The 15,162-nt window shown below is 50.6% G+C and overlaps 4 protein-coding genes across 4 annotated transcripts; 2 read left to right on the top strand and 2 right to left on the bottom strand.

The window, feature by feature from the left end:
• Nucleotides 1-1,223: 1,223 nt before the first annotated feature.
• On the top strand, nt 1,224-3,713 carry K444DRAFT_83710 (general substrate transporter). The gene is made up of 7 exons (XM_024888749.1): nt 1,224-1,543; nt 1,607-1,914; nt 1,974-2,040; nt 2,174-2,596; nt 2,684-2,697; nt 2,892-3,202; nt 3,256-3,713. Exons 1-7 carry the CDS (start codon nt 1,389-1,391, stop codon nt 3,673-3,675), a joined length of 1,698 nt encoding a protein of 565 aa, XP_024732824.1. The 5' UTR covers nt 1,224-1,388; the 3' UTR covers nt 3,676-3,713.
• A 1,000-nt stretch (nt 3,714-4,713) lies between these two features.
• K444DRAFT_568156 (DHS-like NAD/FAD-binding domain-containing protein) lies at nt 4,714-7,338 on the bottom strand. Its single transcript, XM_024877193.1, has 2 exons — nt 6,627-7,338; nt 4,714-6,577 (listed from the first exon to the last, which is right to left on the bottom strand). Exons 1-2 carry the CDS (start codon nt 7,000-7,002, stop codon nt 5,208-5,210), a joined length of 1,746 nt encoding a protein of 581 aa, XP_024732823.1. The 5' UTR covers nt 7,003-7,338; the 3' UTR covers nt 4,714-5,207.
• Nucleotides 7,339-7,893: 555 nt separating this feature from the next.
• Nucleotides 7,894-11,299, top strand: K444DRAFT_537500 (mediator of RNA polymeras-like protein II transcription subunit 16; the record flags this gene model as incomplete). The annotated part of the gene is made up of 9 exons (XM_024875469.1): nt 7,894-8,018; nt 8,066-8,426; nt 8,481-8,727; nt 8,777-9,219; nt 9,273-9,492; nt 9,540-9,659; nt 9,710-9,831; nt 9,876-10,167; nt 10,218-11,299. The coding sequence occupies 9 exons, from the start codon at nt 7,894-7,896 to the stop codon at nt 11,297-11,299; spliced, it is 3,012 nt and encodes a 1,003-aa protein (XP_024732822.1).
• Nucleotides 11,300-11,984: 685 nt separating this feature from the next.
• Nucleotides 11,985-14,345, bottom strand: K444DRAFT_654930 (putative ammonium transporter 1). The gene is made up of 5 exons (XM_024885972.1): nt 13,933-14,345; nt 13,815-13,879; nt 13,459-13,756; nt 12,914-13,355; nt 11,985-12,859 (listed from the first exon to the last, which is right to left on the bottom strand). The coding sequence occupies exons 1-5, from the start codon at nt 14,056-14,058 to the stop codon at nt 12,282-12,284; spliced, it is 1,509 nt and encodes a 502-aa protein (XP_024732821.1). The 5' UTR covers nt 14,059-14,345; the 3' UTR covers nt 11,985-12,281.
• Between the last annotated feature and the right edge of the window lie 817 nt (nt 14,346-15,162).

Below are 15,162 nucleotides of genomic sequence, written 5' to 3'. Positions count from 1 at the left end.
TTTTGGAGCCATATTTGATCGTCTCAGAGCCTTGCAGGCAGCCTTCGCTGTAGGCTTCCTAGACGGCTAGCGCCAAAAATAGCGCCAATGGCTCTCGTCTCCTCGTGCGTGACTGCGAAGCTGTTCTCACGAGCACGTCCCGATGGGAGCCCCAGATCTCCACATTTCCTCCACGTTCGGTGAGAGATGACACGACGGCCGAGCGGCCCCATCTCCTGGTCTTTCTCCGGTTTGCCAGCTTTTGGGCACGCCAACGCCATCAAGTGTTTCCATTGTTCCCAGTGCTGTGTGGTGTGGTGTGGTGTGGTGGGGGAGGAGGGGGTGGTTCAGGGGTTGTGTACGCCGCAAGCGCGGCCGCTTGGGATTCGTTCATTCGAGGAGGAATTCTTTGCAGCCCGCGGGGCGCCATTGTTACCTTCCGCCGTAACATTTGTTTTGTGCATTCTGAGTCTCTGGCTCTCTGAGAGGCCCCATACACGGCCAGCAGCAGCAGTCTCTTTCCAGAGCTGACTCGGCCCTTCGTACCGCGAGGCGAGGCTGACCAGTCCAACAGGTCATGGGCGACCGCCGCTGCAGGCGCCACTGACGAACATCAGATTTCAGGGTCCAGCCCAGCCGCTGCTCAGCCGAACGACATACAGATTGACTTCGACGATCGTCCACTCCAAGCCGGACTTCCTGACACCTGCAAGAACTTCTTTCGACATCGGTCTCCTCAAGCCACGAGCCTATGTTGAGACCACATTAAAAGGCCCGAATGATTCTCGGGTAATGTACAGTTACTTGGCTGGACGATTTAATCCTTGGAAACGCATGGGGAATGCAAGCAAGGAAGCGGGACCCTCCCCACAGTCAATACCCTGTATTGACAGTCTTCCCTCCGCATTCGAGAATGTTTGGCCTGGAGCCTCCAGCAACTGCTTGGAGGATATCTACAGTAACTACATTCAGCTCGTTCCGCGGATAACACGTTCCATTGATCTGTGATCCCCTGGTGCTTGGTGCTGTGTAAATGTAACTCACACGCATTACCTTCTGTTTGGGACATAGTTCCCATCAAGGATGCGCATATTGGTCCATAAGCATGTCAAGATCCTCGCTCTCCGCACTCCGGAAGTGGCCAGATGCGGGCGGACCGGGTTGTTTATAGGTTCAAATTTCTTTCCTACCTGCTCGTGGTTGACAATACCGAGTTTTTTCAAAGAAGGACCAAGTGTTGGAAGTCCCAGGAGAAATTGGAAGAAGTTCTTTCAGATATAAGCTAGCTTCTTGCCCTGGAGTCTCTCCCCGAACTTTCGAGCTCATTGTAATTCACATCGCAAGCAAGACTATCTAGCAACAGCTAGTCTCACATCGCCTCCTACGTTTCGTTGATTCTATCTGCAGTCATGGCTGGTGGTGGAGTCGTCCACGGCACTGCCGATACGTCACGTATCGAGGCACCTGTGACGGTGAAAGCCTACCTGATGTGTGCGTTTGCAGCATTTGGAGGCATTTTCTTTGGTTACGATACAGGATGGATGGGAGGAGTCATGGGAATGAAGTCAGTCACCCCCTGAAGAAGTCCTGTTTTCTCAACTGCAACGTCAATATTAATGGAGCCTAGGTACTACATTCGCCAATATACCCACATTCAATATCCTGGTCCCGACGCCGACTCTGCCACCAAAGCTCTCTTCGTTCTGCCTGGATGGCAGCAATCTCTCCTGACTGGAATTCTCTCCTGTGGAACCTTCTTCGGCGCCCTGATCGCAGGTGATGTTGCCGACCGTATCGGCCGTCGCTGGACTATCATCAGTGGTTGCCTTACCTTTACTGTTGGTTGTATTTTGGAGACCGCCAGCACTACTCTAGCTGTGATGGTAGTAGGAAGACTTATTGCTGGCGCTGGTGTTGGATTCATCTCTGCTATCAGTAAGTATTCGAACTAGAAATACAAAATGTGTTCACGGCTACTAATTGATGCTTCACAGTTATCCTATACATGTCTGAAATTGCTCCAAAGAAGGTCCGTGGTGCCTTGGTAGCTGGTTATCAATTGTAAGATTACGTGTTCTGTCACGACATTCGTTTCCTATACCTTAAGTATCCCTGATCTTCCCCGGAGACATTGTCCTAGTAGTCCTGAGTTTATCTTTATCGAGCACTTACTAACTCTTGCATCACCATCTAGCTGCATTACTATCGGTATCCTTCTTGCGAATTGTGTGGTTTATGCGACACAAGACCGCGATGATACTGGCTCATACAGAATCCCCGTCGCTGTCCAATTCCTCTGGGCCCTTGTTCTCGGCATTGGCCTCTTTCTGCTTCCGGAGTCTCCTCGTTACTTCGTGAAGAAAGGAAAACTCGATGAGGCTGCCCGTGCTCTTGCCAATGTTCGAGGACAGCCAATCGACTCGGAATACATTCAGGACGAGCTTGCCGAAATCATTGCCAATCATGAGTACGAGTTGAGCGTGGTCCCACAGACGACTTACTTTGCGTCCTGGGCGAACTGCTTCCATGGTGGCTTAAAGAGCCCAGCTAGCAATCTTCGACGTACTCTTTGTGGAATCGGATTGCAAATGATGCAACAACTTACGGGGATTAACTTGTAACCAACCTATTTTTTTGTCCCATACGGATGAGACATGCTCCCGGCTCTCTTTCCTCTAAAAAACGTGTTGCTAATTCGTTGCAGTATTTTTTATTATGGCGAGTCGACTCATTTTCCCGGTTCCTCTTGATCAATCACTTTGGTACAATCAAAGTCAATGTCCTACAAGTTGTGGGACATTGAAAGCGCCCCCCCTTTTCCTCCTCCTTACATTGTCCGTGGAATTGTGGTACAAGCATTTACTTTTCGGGTCCTCTTGATCGAACAATTGCTAACTTCTTCGTTGCCGTAGGTGTCGTATTCTTTACTAGTCTTAACACTATTTCGAATCCTTTCCTCATCAGCTTGATCACCACGCTTGTTAACGTTCTTTCCACCCCTATCTCATTTTGGATGGTCGAGAGATTTGGTCGACGCAACTTGCTCATCTTTGGCGGAACTGGAATGGTCATCTCTCAATACATTGTTGGCATTATTGGAGTCACTGTTGGCCAAGACAAGGGAAAGGATACCAACAAAGCAGCTGTCTCCGCCATGATCGCTTTCATCTGCATCAACATCAGCATGTTTGCTTCCACATGGGGTCCTTGCGCATGGGTCGTGGTAAGCTTAATTCCGTTCTTATATCCATTTTACAGTTCTAATTATCTGGACAGATCGGCGAGATCTTCCCACTCCCAATCCGCTCCCGTGGTGTTGGGCTTTCAACTTCTAGCAATTGGTTCTGGAATTGCATCATTGCCATCATCACCCCCTACCTAGTCGATAAACAATACGCCAACCTGTCCTCCAAGATTTTCTTCATGTGGGGCTCCCTCTGCATCATCAGCGTTCTCTTCGCATATTTCTTGGTTCCTGAGACTAAGGGCCTTTCCCTCGAGCAAGTCGACAGAATGCTCGAGGAAGTGTCTCCTCGCCACTCTAGATCCTGGGTCCCCCACTCCACCTTCGCTGCCGAGATGGGTCTCGTCGAGAAAGGCATCCCTCTCGGAGGCCCTACTGCCAAACAAGGTGACTCGGCTGAAGAGACTGAGATTGAGACTCATAATGCTCCTGCCAACAAGGAGATCGTTTAAGTATTCTTACAGAGTGATGCCGGCATTGCTCCCAAGTAATGGCGCTGGTTTCATAAAGAGGGATATAGAAAGATATCTAGACAAGAGTAGAAAACATAAGCCTTAGGAGGAATTTGACGGATAAAGAGTTGGAAATATACCCAATAATCATTGAATATCTAAATGTTTGTTCCAAAACTTCTACTGTTTGATTGATCTTGAAAAATCGTTATGAAGACGAGTGGCTCTTGCCACAATACGCTGCGGCTCACAGATAGTACCACCCCCACCGAGCTAAATGTTATAATTAAGTCCCAAAGAATGAAGATAGTGTTAAAGGCACGTCATTGATGAAAAGGGAGGTCCTGGTCCAGCGGAGCCTAAACTCCCCGACAACGTGCACGTTGAGGGATGCTTTTCGAAGCTTGAGACCCAGAAATTAAGGAGGGCTACATGAGATTTCCAATTCTAGTATCATAAAAAAACTGGAAGACCGGCGTTAGAAGATGAATTTCGCTGTTTGTCTATATTGAGGTGGAGCGTGCGAGAAAACTGAGGTCTGACAGCTCCCTGATAAGGACAGCTATACCGAGCTCGATCTTGGTATGAGAATTGAATTGCAGCACGATGTGGAGAGGACTTTCCACGCAACAAGGTCGTGCGACTGTGCCAGTAATTTCGGAAAGACTGAAGCCCTTCTCTCCATACGTCGCCTTCACCGGTGCAAAGAAGAGCCGAAATCCCTTGACGAGGCAAGCAGTGTTGAAGAGGGTACCATCTAACGAGACTTGCTTCAAACTTAGGGAAATGACGAGAGTGCTAGTGCTGAGAAACATTGAAGGTTTGTCGCAGGGGTACAGTCTTGGGAACGAGATCTGCCATTCTGCAAATATGGGGGCATTTTGAAGAGATATCGCACCTACTTTTACACATTAAGTCTCTCGATGGCGTAGAGACTTAAAGCTGGAAAAAGATAGTTTGGGGGAAAGCACATTTAGAGTATACGACTACCAAAAGGACATGAAATCTTCACGATTGTGGGGCTCGAGTTCAAGGTAAGGGAAAGTCACCCTAGGCCATTAAAGACGACAATCAGGCCAAGAATCATGCTTCGATTCCCAACTGTAAAATTCCCAACCATGTAAATAAAACAGTCGGGTCGATATCTATCTGACTTGCTCTAAGGACCCATTATGTACAACCCGGCATGTCCCATTGCATTACCAACCAAAGCAACAAAAAAGAGCTGGAAGTACGTGCTGGCTCTTCCAGCTGTTTCCCTGCAGATGCAATCCTCACTTCCGCCTAATGCTACATACGCAGGTTTATGGTATGGTGAACAATACTCAGCAAGAGCGACTTCATCTCGATGATGGTCTTGCAGAAAAGAGGAAGAAAAAAGGAACCTCCAACGCCATCCCCAATGCCGTGATACAAAAAGAACAGGAATGAGGGAATGTGACAATGTGATGAATGCTGCCTCTCATGCATATCCCGTGTAGAGCGCGAGACGAGGCCGAGATACCCTGCTAAGGGGAACAGGCGTCAAACTCTCATGTAAGGAGGTTTTCCATGCCGGAAGGTAATCTCCCTTTGGGTGAAATAGTCTCCTGTCTGTTGTAGGCAGGAATTTCGACCGCAATATGAGACGACTTGTGGAGGTCCTCAGGTCTGAAGTATGATGAGTCGCTGTTGTTACGAGTATCAAACGGGGAAACTGGTCTCATCGGCGTGGTTGGGGTCTTTGCCAGCCCTGGAAACAGTGTGGTCTCTCCAGAATCTCCAAAGTCGGCCTCTGACGGTTTCGTAGTTGGCTGTGCAGTTTTCGATGAGGTGAAGGTGCTTGTGATCTTGTTGGTAAGCTTGGTTGGTTTCGATGGCAATGGTTTCCTTCCAGGCTTCTTCTTGACCTTCGTATCCTTTTCTGTTGCAGCTTTCAAGGACCCAAATTGGAGCATCGCCTGCTTCAGTTTCGGGGCCGGGCTTTGTTGTCGAGGGCTTTCTGAAGGCGTGAGAATTCCCTGCGTCTTCAGAGCATCGACCGGCTTGATGTCTAGAACCACCTCAGGATAGCTGTTCTTCTTGATCTTTCCGTCCACGACGGAATATTCCCCGCAGTCCTTGTCGTCCCACATCGGAAGACAAACTAATCGAGCAACATCATCGCATTCCCCTCGGACTACCATATCCCAGCAATCTTTGAACTCAATTCCAAGAGGCTCGGGGTCATGATTAATCCAAGCAGTGAATCCACCTCGACGACCCCGAGTAACAGAGCACATTTCTTTAGCAAGACGACGAATACCAGGAACTTTGAGACTCGTGCCCACAACAATAACTGCATCCGGCCGACTCTTGAGATCCGCAGCACTCACTGCTCCAATAGCATCCTCGTCAGGATTGAATTCATTATACAGAACCATTCTGGGTCGTAATCGGCCGATTCCATGACTTCTAAGACCTCCCGCGATTCGGACTTGATCCATCGTCTCACATTCCTTGCATGATGGAGGTTCCGGACCTTCAAAAAGTGCGCCATCAAAATTTGACAAATGACCACATTTTGTACAGACCATCTTCTCCAAGCCCCCGTGTAATTGGATCGTCTTCGGCCAGGGACCTTTTGCATTGAGGGGGACTTTTGTCACTAAAGGTTCGATGGATGTATCGATACCGTCAACATTTTGAGAGTACAAGCGCATCAAACGACCCTCCTCTGCTAGTGTCGCGAGCATATGGTGAAACGGAGTAGGCTTTGCTTTCTGAGTCAGATGGGACAGTTCTCGGACCATGTCGTGGAAAGAGCTCGTAGACGAATCGCTGCGATAGACGGACGCGTCGAAGAGATGTTTTCCAGACGCCTTCAGCTTATGCTGGCTGCGCAATGTGTTGAATAGGCCGGTTGAGGAGCGGAAATCGGGGACTATCAAGTTTAGCAAGATCTCATGTTGGGGGGAAGATATTGAACATACTGCCTGCAGATACCGAGATTCCTGCTCCTGCAATAACCACAATCTTTCTCTTCGAGCGCAAAGCTTCCATTAACTTCCTAAGCTTTGCGTCTTGGATCTTGTGGTGTTCGTCGTCATCGCTATCATTTAGTCTCCTTAGATCAAGATGCTCGGTCTTTAATTCCCTCGGCTTTACGATCTTTTGCCTCTTGGAAGGTGGAGGCTCATCGCGATCTGGTGCGTCGCGCGACTTCGAAGGGGAGACACCCGTATCGGAGACATTGCTCGAGGGGGGTGAGGGATAGTCCACTGGTGGTGATGGCGACCGCGATGCTATGCTGGATAGCGGGGAGGAGATGGGCGAGCTGTTGGAGCTCATGGCTTCGGGGGCCGCCATTCGAGGTTGGCGATGGGCGGGCGGGAGAAGGATGACTTGAATTGCGGCGAGACGGCTCTTTTAGACCATGGCCGTAGTTTATTGTCTTCGAGTCGAGTCGTGAGGGCGGTTGAGATTGTCTGTCGGGGTTGGTGAGGAGAATGTCGTTCGAAATGTGGTCCAAGTCTGTGGGAAGTGGCAGTTGGCTGGGCGGAGGTCGCTAAAAGCAAGTGCTCGATGACTGTCAACAACATGACGACTGCAACAACAATGGAAATTTATTTCCATTCACCATGCCAGTCTGGAATAGTCCAAGGTGTGGCTCCATGCATTTATTTCCCATTTGTTCCATTCACCAAGGGAACCCAATGTGTTGCTCATTTCTGACCATGATTCGCAGCGTAGAGTCAGGATCTCGGAAGATCATGCAGGTTCCCATTTCCCCCCGGAATTGGACTAATATGCGTGCAAGTACATCCTGGAACCTTCTCAAGACCAGAAAAGCATCCAGTATGCCTACAATAACTCCATTCCATCGCTTCTTACTCCCGCATAGCAATATCTCATGAATTCCGGCTGGCAGTCTATTTCCCAAACAATCTCCACGTTGCTGGGTGAGCACGCTCATCGGCGCTGTTAGCGCTAGAGCCAAAACACTTAGCTTTCCCGCTCAAACCCTGCGGTCGCTAGTGCTGTTCCAGTAAGGCCGCAAGGCTGGACTTTGATTGACGACTTTGGCTTCTTTCATCTATATACCCTTCTCTTGTCGTATGTCAGCATATCTTATCATTTCATCAAAGCGTATGCAATTCTTGCGCCCTTGGTCCGGATTCAAGTTTTTGCCCTTTTTGCCAATAACTTCGTCCTGGTTTTGGGGATTCGGGGATTCTTTGCTGAAAGATGCCATTGATGATGGAAGACGAGATGGACATGGAAGATCTCTTTGGCGATGGAGCCGGCCTGTCCCTACCTTCGCGGCCCCCCTCGAAAGAGCTATACCAGAGATTGGACGAGCTGAGAGGAAGTGGTTGCTGCCAGTGAGTTCTGTGGAGGCCATTTTTCCCTCCCTTCTAACTCCCGACAGAGGGATAGCCTGGTCAAAATGGGGTAGCATTGCTGCCATTGCCTCAAACGGAGCTGCTTTGGAACTACGAAACCTCCGCTGCCATCCAGAGAATGGTACCTGGGCTTTAAGTGAGCCAACTGTCACTCCAAATTTCTCTTCCGCATTAGATGGCGGTCCTTTGAAACATCTTTCTTGGAGCCCGACGGGCTCTGATTTAGCGGTAATCGATGCTGCAGGACGGATTACCATCCTTGCTGTTTTTTCATCCTTGAATAAGCCCAGTCTCAGCAGGGCTTGTGGAGGAGACCCTGCGGATGACTTGCATGGGATAGTTGGCTGTTACTGGTTGAACATTGCCCCGTATCCTCCGAATCGACCCGTATGTTCTGAAGCCCCTCCAGGGAGTAAAGCACACAATTTGACTGTTATGTAGACTATTTTGCATGGCCCAGGGGTTAAAGATGGCCCCAACTATAAGTACGAGGCCCAGCAAGGTCCAGTTTTGGGGCCATGCCATCCGAGTCCCTCAAAATCTGCTTTTGTGTGTCTCACTACAAACGGCCTCTTGAGGCTGCTATGGCCGCAGAATACCGGGAAATGGTGCGAGTCGCATTCGGAATTAGAGAGCATAGTCTCGTCAGATGACTTGATCACTCACGCAGCTATATGTCCGGACAAAAGTAAGACGCTATTAATATAGATTGACCCTTTACTGACATAGCCTCTCAGCTGGCACTTTACTAATTGCCTTCGCAACTACTTCGAAGCAGCTTCGCACTGTACGGGCACTAATAGAATGGAACCCGACGAAAGTTGATAAGGTTAATTCTGCGCAATGGGCGTTAAATCCGACAATCAAGACTAGACATCTGGCTGTAACGAGTTGGGTTCATGATATTCCCAGTGATACTGTGAACGCCTCTCACATGGAGTCATCGATGGTGCAACTATCTCATCTCGAATTCTTGCCTCCGTGTGGCGACGCCGCTGGGAGGATGGCACCGCCAACGATTTTGGCCGTACGCTCTCATCTACCAGGATCAACATCACATTACAATCAAGATGTTCACACTACTGTAGATAGATGGGAGGTTCGGGAGAAGCCTCAAACAATCCATCCAGCCTTCGAACAGTTGAGTTCTCGGCGGAACAGCGTCGGTTCTCAACCAGGGGTAAGTCTTCCGTTGTGTATATTTGGACATGAAAGCTCGGCTTACCCTTATAGCCTGTTGTGTACTTGAAGAAGCTTGAAAGTTTCACTGTGAATAAGATTATCATAGCTCTAGAAACCATGAATATTGGCAAGGTCTTATTTCTTGCCTACGCCGACGGGTCGGTAGAGTATCGAGATCGACTGACCATGACTGAAACCTTCAACGATGGCGATTTGGATCGAGTGTGGCATCTTTCCCAGATCGGATTCTCATATCCTAACGATGATCCTTGTATGTGCCCATTTCCAATTACGTGCAACAAGGTTAACAATGAGAAGGTCTTCAAGTCGCATTGTCTCCCAGCTACTGCTCTCTTGTACAGATTAGAAACGATGGGAAGGTAAAATGGAAGCAACTTGACTATCAGCTAGCTGACATCGGATCCAGCATGGAGGATGGTGAGTGCCAGATGGATGTCGTCTAATTTCATTATGCTAATAGTATTAAGGTCTCTATGCAGGAGTCGTTGCTGCTCTGTCGCTCTCATGTGCCACAGCCGTCATGCGAAATGTCAATTATGATGATCTGCTTGCTACGGCTAACAAGCATGCTACAGCACGTAAGTCCGAGGTCTTGGAAATTAAGCATACCCAGTCTGCTGATCAAAACCAGAGTTTGCGTATGACTGGCTCACCGATTTATCCCGTATCCTAAAAGTACATATGGACTACTCGGAAGAAAGTCACCACGATGTTTTGGTCAGAAACACGACAATTCAGTTATGTTTATGCATCCAGAACTCGCTCGGATTCAAGGGAGAGTTCAATCCCAGAACATTCTCTGGGAAGTTTGCCTGGCTTGTTCTTCAACTGCGGAACATCGTGGTTCTGGTGACCATGGCTGCGAATCTCAACGTCCCACAGAGCGGACCAGAAAGTGACAAAAAGTCCCCGCTGGAAGACCCAGGTTGCCTCCCCTTTCGCCATATCTGCAGAGTATTGCTAATGCAGTTCAAGAGGTGATCAACTCTCTGGCAGGATCCGTTCGTTGGGTCTTAGATCTCTTGGCCTGGCTAACTGACACACTCCTCACTCTGCCCAGCACTTTACCTCCAACAATCGACCTCACCAAGGCCAGCAACCTCCCGCTTCCAGAACTTCTCGCCCACTTACATAGCACCAATACCATATCTCTCCACCTCCTCCTCTCATCACCCACCCGCGGGTTCCTAACTGCCATCTGTCGCCGTCTCCAACACCTCGACTACATCGCCCGCAAAGCCATCGTATACCCAGGTGTCAACAACACTCCAAACCCCCAAAACGTGAACCAAAACTCTCAGAACCAAACCGCGGCCCCCTCTCCCGCTCTTCGCGCAGCTTACCTGCAGATAGCAACCTTAACATCAGATACAATCCTTCGCATCAAAACCATGGAAACCCTCCTTGGGTCCCTCGCCTCCCTAGTTAAGAACGCGTACGCCTCCAACAACCCGCCCCTCTCTGGCTCCCAACCGGCAGAAAAGGCGCGCAACGCACTCGAGATAAAGATGCTGTTCGGGGGCTCCTTCCCCGATGCATTCAAAAGCGTGATCGTCGAGCTGTTCAAGAAAGAAGGCCTGCTCGACGCAGTGAAGGAAGAGATCGAGCCCGCGAAATTGTTCTTTGCCGATTTCACGATGCTGGAGGTGGATGAGGATGCCGTTAGTGTGGGGAAGCGAAGAGCGTTGGGGCGGACCATGGACTGTTTTCAGAAGCGGTGGCTTTTGAATCCTGAGAAGATCTTGTTGTCTCCGTCTTCTTCTGCGGCTGCTGCTGCTGCTGCTGCTGCGACCGGGGCAGAGGGCTCCTCCTCGCAGACGGGGACCGCGAATGCTAGTCTGGGCGCTGCGCAGGATGGGAGTGGGGTTGGGAGTGGCGGCTTGATGGGCGCGGGTGGGCGGCAGGGCGCGAGGTGGAGGAGGTGCGCAAGGTGTGCGGCGGTTATGGAGGATGTGTTGACGCAGAGGGTGGCGTTGCAGTGGTTGGTTATGCAGCAAAGGAGATGCTTTTGCAGCGGGTATTGGGATACGCTTGCTCCGGGGGAGGCTCTTGCTTGATTGTAATCTCGCATGTACGGTAGGTAAGATATCAAGTTTGGACCGAAAAGGAGATGAGATAGGAAAGGATTGTTTGAGATTTGGAATCAGTCAGTCTGTTATATCTAGAAACATTTAACCTTTCTTGCATGTTTTTTTCGCTCTCGGGCAGTAAGATATCAAGTTTGGGCCGAAAAGGAGATGGGATAGGAAAGGGGTGTTTGAGATTTGGAACCAGTCAGTCGGTCTGTTACATCTAGAAACATTTAATCCTTCTTGCATGTTTTTCGCTCTCGGGCAGATTGCTGATATCCCCCATGTTTACTTAAAGAGCAGAATCGAATTTCGAGCTGAAATAGCATATTTGGATTTGAGTACAACCGGTCCCATTTAAAACGGTGATATCTCATAGTGTATTTTAAGTTTTTTCTCTGGAAATTACTCCTCCAGAACCTGTGTACTGGGCGGCGTGTTTACCTCGTTAGGTAAATTTAGGATTGTTAAAATTGGATACCTGCTGCCATGCATTTTGGATGTCAAGCATAGTCACCATCACATTGCAAAGCATTTATTACAAGATATTTTGTCAACAGCTTCCATTACTATCGCCTTCTCTACGCACACCTCTGTTTATCGACCGCAAGGAACCCGCTCTAATAAACGCGGAGCTGAAACAAATCCACAGGAATCTAAGAACCACGTCTGTGCCAGCCAGCTTAGTTTTCCACCATGCCATGCCATGCCACGCCACCCAGCCCCCCTATGTTGAACTCATGCAAAAATGTACAAACGAAGTTGAAGAGAAAACCATGCATGCTCGCAAAGCAGAGAAAGGATTTTCGGCTCCTTTTTCCAATGGTAGTCGAGAGAAGAGGCAGTTTTTTTCCTTCGAAGGTAGCAATTATCATCTGCCAGATGGGGGTATCAGTGAGCTAACCTGGCTAGACCTGACAGAGATCTATAGCCGGTGGTACGAGCTGCGGTCTTCAAATGGCTTTAGTTGCTAATGGCTTTCGATGGGCAAGTCGCGGCCGACATTCGCCGAGTCGTGGCTCTTCTCGTGGACGTTGAGATCGTTGTGTGGGTGGCTGCCGGAGTACTTGCTCTCGGCGTCGGAGGTGTCGTTCAAGACTTCGCGGGTCAATTCAACGTAGTCGTATGCGAACTCGCCGATCTCGGCATCGTCGATACCCAGGATCTCGGCTTCTTCGGTGGCGCGGAGGGAGAGGCCGGGGATCAGGTTCATGATGAAGAGGATGAGGCAGGTTCCGCCGAAGGAGTAGGCACCTCCGGAGACGGAGTCAGCGAGTTGGTAGCCGAGCTGGACCCAGTGATGGTTGAGCCAGCCGCCTGGAATCTCGGAGAAGCCATCGAGATGTGCTATGTAGTCAGCGGCGAAGAAGGCTGTGAGGATGTTGCCGATGAAACCGCCGATGGCATGTTCGGCAAAGATATCAAGAGCATCATCGATACCGAGGACGAACTTCAGCTTGGTGGCGTAGTTAGCACCTGCGGCACCGACAACACCATAGATAACTGCAGCCCAAGCGGGCACGAAGCCGGAACCTGGGGTAATGGCAACTTTTGGAAGGTTAGATCAGTCTTCGGGTATTGGGGGTTTTGGGAACAAATTACCAAGGCCTGCGACAACACCTGAGCAGAAACCAACAGTCGACCATTTACGCTCAAGACGATAATCGAGGACACACCAGGTGATGCCTCCGACGCAAGCAGCCAAGTTGGTAACAACAGCAGCCATGACAGCGCGCATGTTGGCCGCAAGAGCGGAACCAGCGTTGAATCCGAACCAACCAACCCAGAGGAAGACAGTTCCGATAACAATGTGTGTCACGTTGTGGGGGCGGTAGTTGAGCTCGTGAGTACCGTGTCCACGACGCTTGCCCAACATGATGGAGTAGGCAAGAGCAGCAGATCCGGAAGAGATATGCACTGGAGTTCCACCAGCAAAGTCAAGGCCGCCCATCTTGAAGACCCACCCCGAGCTGTTCCAGGTCCAGCAAGCAATTGGATCGTAGATCAGAGTTGACCAGACGAACATGAAAACGACGCAGGGCAACTGATAGAGAAATTAGCACAACGCCAAATGACCGGACAAGTACAGCGGAGCTCGATTCAAATATCTACATGAGAAAAGGAGCGCATTTTGGTGGGGCACGTACCATACGTCCTCTCTCAGCAACGGCGCCAACAGCAAGTGCAACGGTGATAGCTGCGAACATGCCCTGGTAGACAGCGAACAAGAGATCGGGAATCTTGGTAGATCCAACGGAAGGAGCTGCCAACACATTGCGGAACCCGATGTTTTCCAGATCACCAATGAACTTGCCGGCGGTGTGGGAGAAAGCGAGCGAGAAACCCCAGAAAAACCATTGGAAAGAGACGACGGCGGTGGCCATGATCGAGAGCCAGATCAGGGACAGCGCAGACTTTCTCCGAGCAAGACCGGAATAGAAGAAGCTGCAGAAGGATTATCAGCCTTGTGCTCCCACTCCCACGTTTTCGTATATGCACTCACCCGACACCTGGAATCATGAGAAGCACCAGAGCAGTCGCCGTGATCATCCATGCGATATCACCGGCCTAGAGGAGCTTGTCAGTGCAATTTGGCGCAAAGTTGGGCACGGAAAGCTCACGTCGTAGAAGATGTTAAGATCGGCATTGCGCGAGTCTCCACCAGTCATGATAGTGCCATTGTAGGGAACCTTGATGGTATAGTTGAGCGCATCCAGGTCGATGCCTTCCACGATGAGACCGGACATCTTGGCGGTTGTAAGCTCGTGGGCGCAAAGCGGTGGGTGGAAAAGGGTGCTGTGAAGAGAATGAAATAAGATCGATCGAAGTTGAGGGGTTACAGTTCACTTAAGAAGTGCAGAAGGAGTGTGGTGAAGTGAGCGTGAAGGTGAGGGTGAGCGAAAGCGAGCCAATGAAGCAAGTCCTCTCGGAGCCAAGTCCCAGTCAGAGCAAGTCCAGATGTCGGATCAGACGCGTGGGGTGGGGAGGCGAGTAGAGTTTAAATGAGGCAACGACAGCCAGAAGCTTGGGGGGGTTCTTGATCTTGGATCCAACGGCTCCAGACTGTGCAGGAAGAGGGCGGGTGTGCAGGATCACAGGTCGCGGTCTGGGTTGTTGGGAAAAGGAAGCATCAACAACGGCGGCGGTGGGGGGGGGGGGCAGCTCGAAATTCACTTTGTCGATGGAGTGCGCAATTGGAGGTAGAAGAGCGAGGGCCGGGTCGGGTTATGTACTGTGCCCTGTGCCCCCCAGACAGCCGTCTGTCGCTCAAGCGAGATCCACCACGGCGGGCACACTTGCGCAGTTCCACAGACTCGCAGATTCGAGCTTCACTTCTCGCATTCACAAAGAATGATGGCACCAGGCATGGCATGGTGCCTTGCCGGGAGTGAGATGGAGGCTTGCACTGCGAAGCATGCGGACAGGGATGCGCGCAGGACATCGGCCGGGGGGGCTTGCCAGGCCCGCAAGCGGCTGCTGATAAGAACCAGCGCCGTTCGTGAGTTGTCGGGGCCCAGTGGCTGCAGAGCGGGGGTCGATGGCTTACCGCAGCTTTTGACTGTGCAGTACTGGACGTTCTGGTCTGTGAGGACCGTATGGAGGAAGCAGGAGCCTGAGGACAGCGGGGATTCTCGGGCGCAACATGGGGGGCAGCAAAATGGGTCCAGCCCAGCACGTCGGAGGCGAGGGCGCGGCCGATGGGCGAGCCTGCCGGATCAGGAGCGTGGACCTGACAATCCGCAAATGGCAGCGGGAGGAACGCGCTATTGCAAACAAACCGCCTGGATCTCCTGAAGTCCCGGCTGGCTGTCTGGCTGTCTGCCTGCCTCCCTGCCTGCCTCTACCGCCAC

The sequence above is a fragment of the Hyaloscypha bicolor genome (assembly GCF_002865645.1).
Source record: "Hyaloscypha bicolor E unplaced genomic scaffold K444scaffold_124, whole genome shotgun sequence".
NCBI classification, from domain to species: domain Eukaryota; kingdom Fungi; phylum Ascomycota; class Leotiomycetes; order Helotiales; family Hyaloscyphaceae; genus Hyaloscypha; species Hyaloscypha bicolor.
Note: the sequence above shows the minus strand (reverse complement) of the source record. Positions and strands in the feature narration are given on the sequence as shown.

Coding starts and splice junctions, on each gene's coding strand:
- K444DRAFT_83710 (XM_024888749.1), top strand. CDS start 1,389: ATGGCTGGTGGTGGAGTCGTCCACGGCACTGCCGATACGTCACGTATC. Junction 1,915..1,973: donor TGGATTCATCTCTGCTATCA/GTAAGTATTCGA, acceptor GATGCTTCACAG/TTATCCTATACATGTCTGAA. Junction 3,203..3,255: donor GTCCTTGCGCATGGGTCGTG/GTAAGCTTAATT, acceptor TTATCTGGACAG/ATCGGCGAGATCTTCCCACT.
- K444DRAFT_568156 (XM_024877193.1), bottom strand. CDS start 7,002: ATGGCGGCCCCCGAAGCCATGAGCTCCAACAGCTCGCCCATCTCCTCC. Junction 6,578..6,626: donor AATCTCGGTATCTGCAGGCA/GTATGTTCAATA, acceptor TAAACTTGATAG/TCCCCGATTTCCGCTCCTCA.
- K444DRAFT_654930 (XM_024885972.1), bottom strand. CDS start 14,058: ATGTCCGGTCTCATCGTGGAAGGCATCGACCTGGATGCGCTCAACTAT. Junction 13,356..13,458: donor TTGCTGAGAGAGGACGTATG/GTACGTGCCCCA, acceptor TTTCTCTATCAG/TTGCCCTGCGTCGTTTTCAT. Junction 12,860..12,913: donor AGGTGTTGTCGCAGGCCTTG/GTAATTTGTTCC, acceptor ACCTTCCAAAAG/TTGCCATTACCCCAGGTTCC.